Source organism: Megascapheus bottae, chromosome 6 (assembly GCF_031878675.1).
Source record: "Megascapheus bottae isolate mThoBot1 chromosome 6, mThoBot2.hap1, whole genome shotgun sequence".
Taxonomy (NCBI): domain Eukaryota; kingdom Metazoa; phylum Chordata; class Mammalia; order Rodentia; family Geomyidae; genus Megascapheus; species Megascapheus bottae.
Genome location: NC_143514.1, coordinates 77,206,902 through 77,219,918, shown reverse-complemented (window position 1 = coordinate 77,219,918; position 13,017 = coordinate 77,206,902). Strand labels below are relative to the sequence as shown.

Below are 13,017 nucleotides of genomic sequence, written 5' to 3'. Positions count from 1 at the left end.
CTCACCCTGACAGTGAGGGCTGATCACAAATGGTGTCCCCCTCCCCTGATGATCAAGCCTACGGAGACCCCCTGCAGGAAGGCGCCAGGCCCCTGCCCCTCCCTGAGCCCAGCTCTATGTGCAGTTTCTCTGAGCGGCTTCCTTTTTCAGGAATGTCATTGCCCCACTCATGACCCGCCACGGGAGACTCTGGTCCAACTTCTGGGGGGCATTGAGTGCGGATGGCTACTATGCCCGCTCTGAGGACTACGTGGACATCGTGCAGGGCCGGAGAGTGTGAGTACCTGCGCCAGGGGGCTGTCCTTTTCTGTCTTCACTCCTGGCCAGTGGGACCTCCCTTCCCAACATGCCTGTCCTGGTTACCTCCCCATTTCTGCTGAACTTCAACCAAGGAACACTCTAGTTAGACATACAGAAGGACTTCCTGATACTTGTCCAAGGCCCAGCTGTCTGGGGTGGGAGAATGCTGTCACTCTGAAACCAGTCCTCCTAGCCTGCGTCTGTACCTGCCAGCCTGTGACTCTACATTCTCCCCTCTGCCCCTCAGTGGCGTATGGAACGTGCCCTACATCTCCAATGTCTACCTGATCAAGGGCAGCGCCCTGCGGGCGGAGCTGCAGCATAAGGACCTGTTCCACCATAGCAAGCTGGATGCCGACATGGCCTTCTGCGCCAACATCCGGCAGCAGGTGAGTGGGGCCCTGGCTCTGTCCTGCCTGGTGGGCTGCCGTGTCCCCGCTGGAGCTGGGTGGAGCTGGTCCTCAGGGGTGCCGGGACCAGTGAGTGGACCCAGTTTCCACGCATCTGCTTCCTGGTTGCACCTTACTCTGACTCTGCACTCTGTCTCATGTTGCCTGAACTCTGGCCTAGACACTGTCCCTGAGCTCTTCTGCTTAAGGCCACTGCTCTACTCTTTGAGCCACAGCTCCACTTCTGGTTTTCTGGTGCTTAATCGGAGATAAGAATCTCACGGACTTTCCTGCCCAGGCTGGCTTTGAACTGTGATCCTCAGATCTCAGCCTCCTGACTAGCTAGGATTACAGGTGTGAGCCACTGTTTGTTTGTTTTTGCCAGTCCTGGGGCTTGAACTCAAGGCTTAGTCACTATCCGTAGGCTTTCTCCAGGCAGTGCTCCATCACTTAAGCCACCGCACCACTTCTGCCTTTTTTCTCTGTATGTGGTACCAAGGAATCAAACCCAGGTCTTCCTGCATGCTAGGCAAGCACTCTACCACAGGCTACACTCTTGGCCCCTGCTTTTCCTTTTTTCTTTTCTTTATAATAGGATATTATACTAAGATTTTCTTCTGTGACCAAAACTTCAAGATCAGAGCTTGTTCAGCATGCATGAGGCCCTGCCTGGGTTCAATCCTTAGCACTGAAATAATCAAAAAGAAGAGAAGAGCAGGGTTGGGAGCATAGTCTAGTGGTAGAGTGCTTGCCTAGCATGCAGGAAGGGCTCAAGTGGTAGAGCACTACCCTTAGGCAAACAAGTGTCCAAGGACCTTGCCCAGGCCCTGAGTTCAAGCCCCAGGACTGGCAAAAAAGAGAGCGGGGAGAGAGAAGAGCACAAGCCTATTCTTCCCTTATCTGTGCAGTCTTCTAGACACTTTCCCTGATCTCATTTCCTGTGCTGGGAGAGCCAGGTGCTGGGAATCTGCACTTGAATCTGGTGATGGAGCAGGCTAGTGGTGTGTGGGCAGGGCCTTCTCCATTTACGGGCTGCAGGGGTGAGGTGAGGAGGGCCCTCTCCATCCATGGGCTGTAGAGGTGAGGTAAGGAGGGCCCTCTCCATCCACTGATTGTACAGGTGAGGTGAGGAGGGCCCTCTCCACCCACAGGCTATAGGGGTGAGGTGGGAAGGGCCTTCTCCAGGAGAGCCCTCTCCATCCCTGGGCTGCTCTTTCCAGGAAGTGTTTATGTTCCTGACCAACCGGCACTCCTTTGGCCACCTGCTCTCCCTGGATAACTACCAGACCACCCATCTCCACAGCGATCTCTGGGAGGTGTTCAGCAACCCCGAGGTGAGATCTTGGATGCTGGGGACAGGTGAGGAGGGGAGGGAGGGGAGGGAGCCCACGGGTCTGTGGGTCTCCTGCCCTCTCCCTCCATAACCAGGGAAGAATTGTGATGGGTGGGCACAGAGACAGCACCATCTAGTGGGGGACCAGGCGCCCTGGCATCAGCTGTGACTGCCGCCTCTCAACTTTTGGGGACTCATAGCTCTAACATGGGTGTCACCCCACCCTGCCTTCTGAGGGCATTGTATGGAGGTAGGAGGAGACGGCAGGACGCATCAGGGCGTTAGAAGTTTGCAGCCGATGTGAGCACCTGTATATACCAGCACAGACACACAATACACCAGCATACATGTGCATATGTGTGTGGACAGCTCACACCTTCAGTGGGCCCAGGTGAGCACCCATTTACCCCAAGCATGGTCATATCCACTCACATCCCCAACCCGCTTTCCCTTCCTGCAGGACTGGAAGGAAAAGTACATCCATGAGAATTACACCAAGGCCCTGGAGGGAAAGCTGGTGGAGACGGTAAGGACCGCGGAGTCCTCTGCACTGCTGCCACGGGGAAGTGGGGTCCACTCTGGCAGTACATGGAGCAAGAGGAATGAGCGGGTGAGGCCCTGGTGGCTCCACCTGTCATCCTAGCTTCTCAAGCAGCTTACATCTAGGGATCACAGTTCAATGCCACACCGGGGAAGAAAGCCTGTGAGACTGTCCATCTCCAATAAACCAGCAAGAAGCTTAAAGTAGAGCCATGGCTCAAGTGGTAGAGTACCAACCTTGAGCAAAAAACTAGGGGACAGCCCGAGGCCCTGAGTTCAAGCCCCAGTATTGATGCAACAACAACCACCACCACAAAAAGAGGTGGGGAGGTGGCTCTGTTGTCCTATTGGTAGTTTATCACTGAGGCTTGCAGGGGCTCTGAGGACCTCAGGTCCCTTCTGTGGAGCAGCGTGAGGGGGGATATCCCCGAGTGGACCTGTGGGTGAATCCTCTCTGTGCCTGCAGCCTCCTCCCTGAGCATGCGCCTTCCTTTCCTGCTGGTGACGCTGGTGGCTCTGCCAGCTGGGCTGAGTGATACCGTCTGAGCTCTGCCTTCAACAGTTCTCTCAGTCCACACAGCATCCACTGAGCCCCTGCTTCCCAGAAGCACTCTCAGTGTGGGGAGGGCAGGCAGGGGGTGCCACCCCTGAAGAGCGGGCGGTGCTGTGACTGAGCCCTCCCTGTTCCCAGCCTTGCCCTGATGTGTACTGGTTCCCCATCTTCACGGAGGCGGCCTGTGATGAACTGGTGGAGGAGATGGAGCACTATGGCCAGTGGTCCCTGGGTGACAACAAGGTAGACCCTCCAGACACTGGGGTTGGGGGCCTGTAGGGACATTACCCATCTACCCCATGCCACCAATCTGGGCTCTTTTAGCGACCCAGACAGTTTTCAGGAGCTAGGATGACAGGTGTGTGAACCACCTGCACCCGGCACACACACTACACACTTACTTTTCAAAGTCCTATGTGCCGTAGACTGGGCACCATTGGACCTGTCAGCTGGATTAACCGTGTTTCTGTGCACCTACCTGATCCATTCGTTTTGGTGGCACAGCAAGTCTCCAGATGCCAGGAAATAGGGTAGCTGCAATGTTCATGAGTTCTTCAAGCTTTAGAGAACTGAGGACCTCAGTGCCTGAGCCTCCTGTGGGGCTCTGCGCTAGTTTTTACAGTGTACAAGTGACCACAGGCTCAGTGGCTTAAAACAGCCCTCAGGAACGGGGGAGCTCAGTGATGGAGCTCTTGCTTAGCCTTGCAAGTAGAGTCCATCTCTACCACCAAAACTAAAACCATTTGTTATCTCTGGGCTTCTGTGGGTCAGGGATCTGAGGCCCTGCTTAACTGGGCTTTGTGCTGTAGCAGAGGGCTGAGAATGTGGCTTTAGTGGTAGAGTGCTTGCCTAGCATGCATGAAGCCCTGGGTTCGATTCCTCAGTACCACATAAACAGCCAGAAGTGGTACTGTGGCTCAAGTAGTAGAGTGCTGGCTTTGAGCACAGAGGCTCAGGGACAGTGCCCAGGCACTGCCTAGAATTCAAGCCTCGGGATTGGCAAAAAAAAAAAAAAAAAAGCAAGCTCACCCAAAGCCTTGGGCTGGGGGCTCATACCTGTAATCCTAGCCTCTCAGGAAACTGATATCTGATGATTGTGAGTCAAAGCCAGTTGGAGCAGGAAAGTCCATGTCCTTGGATCCTTTTAGGTTCAGCCACCAAAAAGCTGAAAGTCGAGCTGTGGCTTAAGTGATAGAGCCTCAGCCTTGAGTGGAAACAGATAAGGAACAATGCCCAAGTCCTGAGTTCAAGCCCTAGTACTGGTACAAATAAAAAACAGGAAAGAACCATCTGACTGACGTGGCCCATCTAGGCTATCCTCTCATTTGATGAATGAATCAGGGCTATAATGACTCCAGCAAAAGCTCTCCATAAAACCCCATGTAATGCAATGCAGTTCAGTTCAGTCCCACGGTCGGCTTTAGGGGAGGGCTCTGGTGCCTGTGTCCCAGGACACGGGGTTTCGGAAGCTGTCATAGACTGCTGCCTGCCACGCTGTGTGTGGTCACTTCCAGGACAACCGGATCCAGGGTGGCTATGAAAACGTGCCCACCATCGACATCCACATGAACCAGATCAACTTCGAGCGGGAGTGGCACAAGTTCCTAGTGGAGTACATTGCTCCCCTGACGGAGAAGCTCTACCCCGGGTACTACACCAGGGTACGTGTGCCTGGGCTGCAGTCAGGAGCCTCTGGAGGGAGCAGGATAGGGGGGACCAGGCCTGGTTTTGAGAAGAGGGCTGGAACTTGGGCCTTAAGCAAATTGGTTCTCCCAGCATGCTGGGTGGAGCCTGGGGGCGGGGCTTTGGGGGAGGGGTCTGGGGAGGTATCCATGATCCCAGTAAGTTGCTCTGGTCTATGACCACACACACTTCTTTTGAATCCTGTCTGGTTTGACTCCATGGCTCCTATGCCTGTCCATCAGACATGCAAGCTGTCTCTCCAGTGCTGCCAGTGGTCTATCTGTGCTCTGAGCCTCCGTCTTTCTTCCTGTCACAGACTTCACTTCTTTATTCATGTGCCTTTCTCTACATACCTGCTCAGGTTTGCCTAAACCCCGTCCTCAGGGAAGCAGTAGTTGCTCAAAAGGGTCTTGAGGATTAGGTTCATTCATTCCTGCTTCTCTCCCTACCTTTCCTTTCTTCTTCCCTTTCTTTCTACTTCTCTACTGCCTTTCCAACCCACCAGACCTGGGCTTGGGCTCAGGGCCTGAGCACTGTCCTTGGACTTTCTCAAGGCTAGAGCTCTACCACTTGAGCCTCAGCACCACTTCCAGCTTTTTTCTATGTATGTGGTACCAAGGAATCGAACCCGGGTCTTCATGCATGCTAGGCAAGCACTTTAACCACTAGGCCAAACTCCCGGTCCCCAGATTGTTTTCTTTCTGAGAACCTTTTCTATGGCTGGGCTGTTTCTTTTGGGGGTTGATGTTCCTGCTGCTACCTTCTGCCCATCCTGGTCCTCTGAGGCCTCTCCTGACAGAGGTGCCCTGTTCCCTGCCCTGACACAGGCCCAGTTCGACTTGGCCTTTGTTGTCCGATACAAGCCTGATGAGCAGCCCTCGCTGATGCCACACCACGATGCCTCCACCTTCACCATCAATATCGCCCTGAACCGGGTCGGGGAGGACTATGAGGTGAGCAGGGCCTGCCCGGGATTGGTAGAGGTGGGGGGAAGGGGAGGTGGGGGAGTGGGCCAGAGGGAGGACTGAGGCTGGCTGGTAAGTAGCACACAGGTGATGATGGCAGAAAGGCTCAGACTCTGGGACAGGGCTAGAAAGCCTGAGAAAAGAAGTACTAGGTACACAGGATGGGCTTCCTGGCAGGTGGGACCAGGGCGTAATTTATCAGGAGGGAAGGACTCTAAAGGTAGCAAACACAAACTCCAAAAAGGTTCCAGACCAAAGTGCCTGATTCTAGATTCTCCCTTCTACTGTGTCAGCCCCATATGCATGTACTAGGACTTGAACTCAGAGCCTGGGCCCGATTCCTTAGGTTTTTCACTCAAGGCTGGTACTCTACCGCTTGAACCCACACATCCACCTCTGTTTTTTTTTTTTTTTTGCGACAGTCCTGGGCTTGAGCTCAGGGCCTGAGCACTGTCCTTGGACTTTCTCAAGGCTAGAGCTCTACCACTTGAGCCTCAACACCACTTCCGGCTTTTTTCTATGTATGTGGTGCCGAGGAATCGAACCCGGGTCTTCGTGCATGCTAGGCAGGCACTCCACCACTAGGCCAAACTCCCGGCCCCGACCTCTGGTTTTTCAGTGGTTGACTGCGCTTCTGTCTTTTCATGTCTTCGGAGTTAGGAGAACAAATGAGTTCACCCAGAGCTTTGCTCACAGGAAGCCCGATAAGCACCGAAGGAGTGCCTGCCACTGGGGTGGACAGCCTGGGGTTTTCCTCAGGAAGGCAGGCTGCTTGGGGCGTGGTGGGGTGCTGCTGGCCTGGATGTGGGCACGGGCCTGGGCTGAGCCAAGGAGCTGGGGAAGAGCACCAGGTGGGGCAGAACCAGTTCTGGGGTCCCTGCATATGGCCCGTTAGGGAGCCGGCTGTGCCTCCATTTCCTCCTTAAGTGTCTAGTTTTGGACTTGGCTCAAACAGCCCAATGGACACCCTTAGAGCAGCTGAGAACTTGGGAGAGCTTGTGTATATCAGCTGTTGCTCTGAGCTGAGCATCTCAACTGGGAGAGATTTTTGCCCCTAAGCCAGGGGAACATTGGTAATGTCCCCTGGAGTTGTCACTGCTGGGAGGGTACTATTGTCATCTAGTGTGGGGGAGCCCGGGGTATCTAAGACACCCACAAAACAGTGTCTGAGGTACAATTGAATAAGTAAGCTCTTTTTATTTTATTTTGTGCCTATCATGGGGCTTGAACTCAGTGCCTGAGCACTGTCCTGGAGCTCTCTTTGCTTAAGGCTAGCACTCTACCACTTTTGGTGGTTAATTGAAGATAAGAGATGGATTTTCCTGATTGAGCTAGCTTTGAAGTGTGATCCTCAGATCTCAGCCTCCCGAGTAGCTATAATTACAACCATGAGCTACCAGCTTATCATTTTGTACCTATACTGGAGCTTGAACTCAGGATTTTGTGCTTCTTTTTTTCTTCCTTTTTTTCTTTCTTTCTCTTGTTTGGCTTGTGCTCTACCACTTGAGCCATACCTCCAGTTTGGCATTTTTGCTGATTAATTTGGAGATGGAACTTCTTCAACTTTTCATCCCCAGGCTCTCTTCAAACCACAATCTTCCAAGTCTCAGCCTCTTGAGCAGCTAAAATTACAGGCATGAACCACTGGCGCCTGGCTTAAGCACTTTCCTTTTAATTAGGATTGAGGTGGTTTAAGTGGTAGAGTGCCCGCCACTGAGTAAAAAGCAAGCATCAGATAGTAAATTTGAGTCCTGGTCTTGGGCCAAAAAAAAAAAGATTAACTTGCTTATTTACTCATTTCTTCCTTCATTCAGCTGGGGATTAAACCCATGTCCTTCTGCATGCTAACCAAGCCCTCCTACCACTGAGCCACACTCCAGTCTAGCCCTAAGCTCTTCACAACCCTGCAGGGTTACAGAAGGGAAATTGAGGCTCCATTGGTCACATTCACAGTACAGGTCTTAGCCTTTGGTTAGTCCCTGGCTGACAGCAGTCCCCCCCAGTCCCTCCAAGGCCAGAGAACAGAATAGATAACAAAGCTGAGAAAGGCCCAGCCTTACAAGCGCACTGATGGACTCCTGTCTTCCAGGGTGGTGGCTGTCGCTTCCTGCGTTACAACTGCTCCATCCGAGCCCCACGGAAGGGCTGGGCCCTCATGCACCCAGGACGGCTCACTCACTACCACGAGGGGCTCCCCACCACCCGGGGAACCCGCTACATCGCCGTGTCATTTGTTGATCCCTAACTGGCAGGCTCACTCCCTTGGGTCTTTCCTCTGCAGACCACCACTACTTAGCAGCCCCTAGGGCCTCGTGGTCCCAGGAATCTTGGTCCAGCCTTGGTCCAGGCTCTTGAATGACTGTTGCTTTCAGAACTGCCAGATGGAAGGATTTGGCACAGGCCAGAGACAGAGCCCAGCTCTGAGGCTGGGAGCCTTTCTGTGGTCTCCTGCCCAGCGCTGGGAGACTGATCACTTTAATCCTCCCCAACCACCTTCCTGGAATACACACTTCACTTCTTCTGCCTCTCCCGTGAGGACAGACTTGAGCAGAAGGCTCCCAGAGCTCTCCAGAGAGACTCCACAGGCAGAAGCCATGCTGGAGGCAGAACTTCCTGCTGCTCCACTGGCTTCCGCTTCCAGCTTCCACAGAGACCTGTATCTCATGGAAAATGCAGGCGCCTCTGAGCCCAGGACCACAGAAGCCCTTTCTGCCGGGCTCCCATCCTGAGAGCACAAGAGCACAATATTGTCTCTTGGAGACAGTGGCTCAGACTTCCTTCTGGGGGACAAGAAGAGCATCCATTGTCACGGTTTGATCCTGTATTTGATCCTTGCTGGGGAGAGGAGTGAGCTGTCCACACTGCACTGGGTAACCCTGTCCCCTGACCTCAGGAGGAAGAACAGAGACATGAGAGTTCTATTAAAGGTTGTTCAAAACACTAAGTTGGGAGGTGTGTGCACCTGTCTGGGCAGGTGTCAGAGCCTGATTCCCAAACCCAGTATCACATGACCTCCACAGCGTGGGTGCATTCCAGAACCCTCGCTGTGAGTCAGGCCACCCATGTGCTTATCAGGGAAGACCTGAATCATCTCCCCTCTAGAACCCTGGCTGACGGCCTTACCAGTAACTGTGAACATGGGAGAAGAGACAGAACTGGGACCTCCACCCCATCCTATCCTTCAGGTTATCTATTAATAATAAGAGCTAACATCTGCCCAGCCCTTGCTGGAGGTGGAGGTGGCACAGTTCTTAGCACATGGACCTCTGGAACAAAGGCTATTTATTTTCATTTTTGGATGCCAATCCTGGGGCTTGAACTCAGGACCTGAGTATCATTCCTGAACTTTTTTTTTTTTTGGCCAGTCCTGGGGACTGCACTCAGAGACTGAGCACTGTCCTTGAGCTTTCCTCAAGGCTCTACCACTTGAGCCACTTGGCCTTTATTATTATTATTATTTTTTTTTTTGTGGGGCTTGAACTCCACCTGGGGGTAGTCCCGGAGCTCTTCAGCTCAAGGCTACCACCCTACCCCTGAGCCAAGCTCCACTTCCCATTTTCTAGAGGTTAATTGACAGAGTCTTAGGTCCTTTTGTACCCAGGCTGTCTGTCCTTGCTCCTCAGATCTCAGCCTCCTGAATAGTGAGGATTACAGGCATGAGCCACCACCCCCGGCCCACTTCTGGCTTTTGTAGGTATGTGGTACGAGGAATCGAAGCTGGGTCTTCGTGCATGCTAAGCAAGCACTCTACCGCTAGGGCAAACTGGCCCCATTCCTGAACTTTTGTGCTTAAGGCTACTGCTCTACCACTTGAGCTACACCTCCACTTATTACTTTTTGATGATTAATTGTTGGCCATAAGAGCTTCAGACTTCCTTGCTCAGGCTGGCTTTGAACCACCATCCTAAGATCTCAACTTCCTGAGTAACTAGGATTATGGGTCTGAGCAACTGATGGCCACCTTACTTACTTTTTACAGATGAGAAAGCAGACCCAGGACACGTAATTGGCCAAAGGTCACACAACAGTATGATGCTGTCAGGGTACTGGTTAGTCGGTAGTGGAGGGTGGGACAGGGACAGAAATCTAAATATAGTTTTTGTGGACTGATAAATGGCACAGTAACCTTAAGAATAAGATGAGGTGAAGCCAGGTGCTGGTGGCTCATGCCTGTAATCCCAACTGAGTTACAGATGTGATCACTGGTGCCCAGCGTGGAATTTTTTCTTTTAATTTTAAATAACACTATCCATGGCCGGGAGTGTAGCCTAGTGGTAGAGTGCTCGCCTAGCATGTGTGAAACCCTGGGTTCGATTCCTTAGTACCACATACACAGAAAAAGCCAGAAGTGGGACTGTGGCTCAAGTAGCAGAGTGCTAGCCTTGAACAAAATGTGTCCAAAGACAGTACCCAGGCTCTGAGTTCAAGCCCCAGGACTAGCAAAAATAACACTATCCAACCTGAAAATAGGCTGCCTTTCAACAGATGTAAAAATTTCATGGTATGTGAGAAACACACCCATCCAAGCTCTAAGGATGGAGGCAGGAAGGGGCAGCAAAAACAAGAGTTTCACCAGGTGCAGTGGCTTGCATCTGTAATCCTAACTACTCTGAAGGCTGAGATCTGAATTTCAAGGTTCAAAGCCAGCCCGGGTACAAAAGGACCTGAGACTCTTATCTCCAATTAATCACTAGAAAATGGAAAGTGGGTTTGGGTCCAGGGTAGGGCAGTAGCCTTGAGCTGAAGAGCTCAGAGGCAGCCCCTAAGCCGAGTTCAAGCCCCCGACCCACAAAACAAACAATCCCAAGAGTTTCATGATGATTTTGCAAGATTGGGTGTTTGGTGGCAGGCATACACCGTGAGATTAGGACAAACGATCCCTAGTGCATGGAGAGTCCTTCTCTAGTTCCTCATTGGCCTGAACACTATGGGATTCTTTCCCAGACCTTGACTAAGTCACATTGCCTTCTGGGTAATTTGAATTCAGGTCCTTCTTGAAGCTTGATGCATTTTAGAATTTTCCACCCCACCTTTGTGCTTTTGTGGTGGGAAGGTTTTATGCTTCCTGGCATATATACAATTTCTACCCAGTTTCTCATTTTATTGCTGTTTATTCTTCCTGTTAATCAACTCCCTTCTAATTGTTCCTGTTTATCTACAGGGCTTTCCAATGTATGGACTCTTGTCATGTCCACATGTGACTATGCAAGTAGTCATAGATAATTTTCCATTCAGAACCAAATGTTTTGTCTTGAAAATACACCACCGCTGACTTCTAATATTTCATTATTCAAATTAAGCACATTTACTGTTTCCATGTGAGTGGGCATACCCACGCATCCCCAAACTAGGACTTGAACCCAGGGCCTGGGCACTGTCCCTTAGCATTTTCTATCAAGGCTGGTGCTCTACCACTTGCCATACCCCCTCTTCTGATAGTTTACTGGTTAATTTGTGATGGGTTCTTCCACTTTTCTGCCCAAGCTGGCTTTAAACCTTCTCAGATTTCAGCCTCCTGAGTAGGATTTACAGATGTAAGCCATCATGCCCAGTTAAGCACTTCCCTTTTTACCCTGCTTGTTGGGCGCCATTTGCTTTTTTTTTAATGTATTTTTTCAATTAAGTAGTGTACAAAGGGGTTTCAACTCCACAAGTCAGGTTATGAGTACAGTGTGACTTGATCAATGTCACCCTGTCCATATTTTTCCCTCATCTTCCCCCATTCCATTCATACCTTTAAGTTGTGTTGTTGTTTATATAAAGTACATTGCATATAATGACTATTTGCTTATTCTTTATCCTTCCACTCCTGTGTCCGTCTTTCTGTTCTCCCCTCTACTGCCCCCCTTTATAGTATGTGTTTCAGCTTCATTTTATTATCGTGTCCTTTTTTTTTTTGCCAGTACTGGGCTTGAGCTCAGGGCCTGAGCACTGTCCTTGGACTTTCTCAAGGCTAGAGCTCTACCACTTGAGCCTCAGCACCACTTCCGGCTTTTTTCTATGTATGTGGTACCGAGGAATAGAACCTGGGTCTTCATGCATGCTAGGCAAGCACTTTAACCACTCGGCCAAACTCCCGGTTCCTATCGTATACTTTTGAAGAGACCAAAATTAAGGGCAGAGAAACAGCAGATCACAATTATTTATTATTTATTTATTGCCACTACTGGGGCTGGAACTCAGGGCCTGGGCACTATCCCTAAGCTTCTTTTGCTCAAAGCTAATACTCGGCTGCTTGAGCCACAGCACCACTTCCAGCTTTTTCTGTGTATGTGGTACTGAGCAATTGAATCCAGGGTTTCATGCATGCAAGACAAGCACTCTACCACGAAGCCACCTTCCCAGCCCCAACAACGATTTAAACAACTCATGGTGACACGGGATTGGCTTTTTGGAGTTCTTCACATCAACTACGCTTTGTGATTTGTGGGAATTAAAAGTCGATATGTTTGAATGTCTTTTTCTTCTGGCTGTGCTTGGTCAAAATTATTGTCAAGCTGAGCAATGGTGTGGTTCATGCCTGTAATCCCAATGACTCTGAAGGCAAAGACCTGGTTCAGAGCCACACTCTATCTCCAAAATAACCAGCAAAACCTGGGCTGGAGGCATGGCTTGCTTGATAGAGGGCCAGCCTTGAGTGAAAAAGCTAAGGTACAGCACCCAGACGCTGAGTTCAAGCCTCAGTAACCACCTCCCGCCCCCACATAGGAGGAAGTGGACAGAAGTTGAGGAAATGTTTTTTTTTTTTTGGAAAAGAGAAATGGAAAGTTCCTGCCCTCGGAGAATCCCTTGGGGAGCCCAAACAATCAAGGACAGTTCCTGGCAGCTTGTAATTCAGTCCCCAGTGCACAGTTCAACCCAAGGACCTGGGCTACACCCTGAGGTGGAGACTGGATGTGGCATCACAGTCTACAGTCAGATGTTCCAAACAATCAGACACTGGTGCCTTGAGAGGAGGATAAGCAGGCTGGTCCCTGGAGTATTGAGTTGCCTCCTGAGCTGTGGCCAGAGTTGAGTTAGTAGAGGCCTGAGAACCATTGTTAACCACTAGGCTTCTTAAGGAGATCTTGGCTGTAAAGCTAAAAAATGACAAATAAAATGTGAGCCATTTATAAAATCTTAAAGTCCTAAATAGAAAACAGCCACCTTTTTTTTTCCAGTCACGAGGCTTGAACTGAGAGCCTGGGTGGTGCCCTGATCTTTTTCACTCAAGATGAGTGTTCTGCCAGTTTGAACCATAGCTCACTTTCTACT

The 13,017-nt window shown here is 51.0% G+C and overlaps 1 protein-coding gene across 2 annotated transcripts in view; it reads left to right on the top strand.

Moving 5' to 3' along the window:
- Plod1 (procollagen-lysine,2-oxoglutarate 5-dioxygenase 1) overlaps positions 1–8,707 on the top strand; it is a 28,028-nt gene extending 19,321 nt beyond the window's left edge. For both annotated transcript variants that reach the window (XM_090335802.1, XM_090335801.1), the window contains 8 exons: positions 151–276; positions 548–689; positions 1,910–2,023; positions 2,483–2,548; positions 3,254–3,358; positions 4,630–4,776; positions 5,626–5,751; positions 7,853–8,707. In XM_090335802.1, coding sequence (XP_090191928.1) covers positions 151–276; positions 548–689; positions 1,910–2,023; positions 2,483–2,548; positions 3,254–3,358; positions 4,630–4,776; positions 5,626–5,751; positions 7,853–8,008 — 982 coding nt within the window. In that variant the 3' untranslated portion in view covers positions 8,009–8,707. The remainder of the gene's footprint in view (positions 1–150; positions 277–547; positions 690–1,909; positions 2,024–2,482; positions 2,549–3,253; positions 3,359–4,629; positions 4,777–5,625; positions 5,752–7,852) is intronic.
- Positions 8,708–13,017: the final 4,310 nt, after the last annotated feature.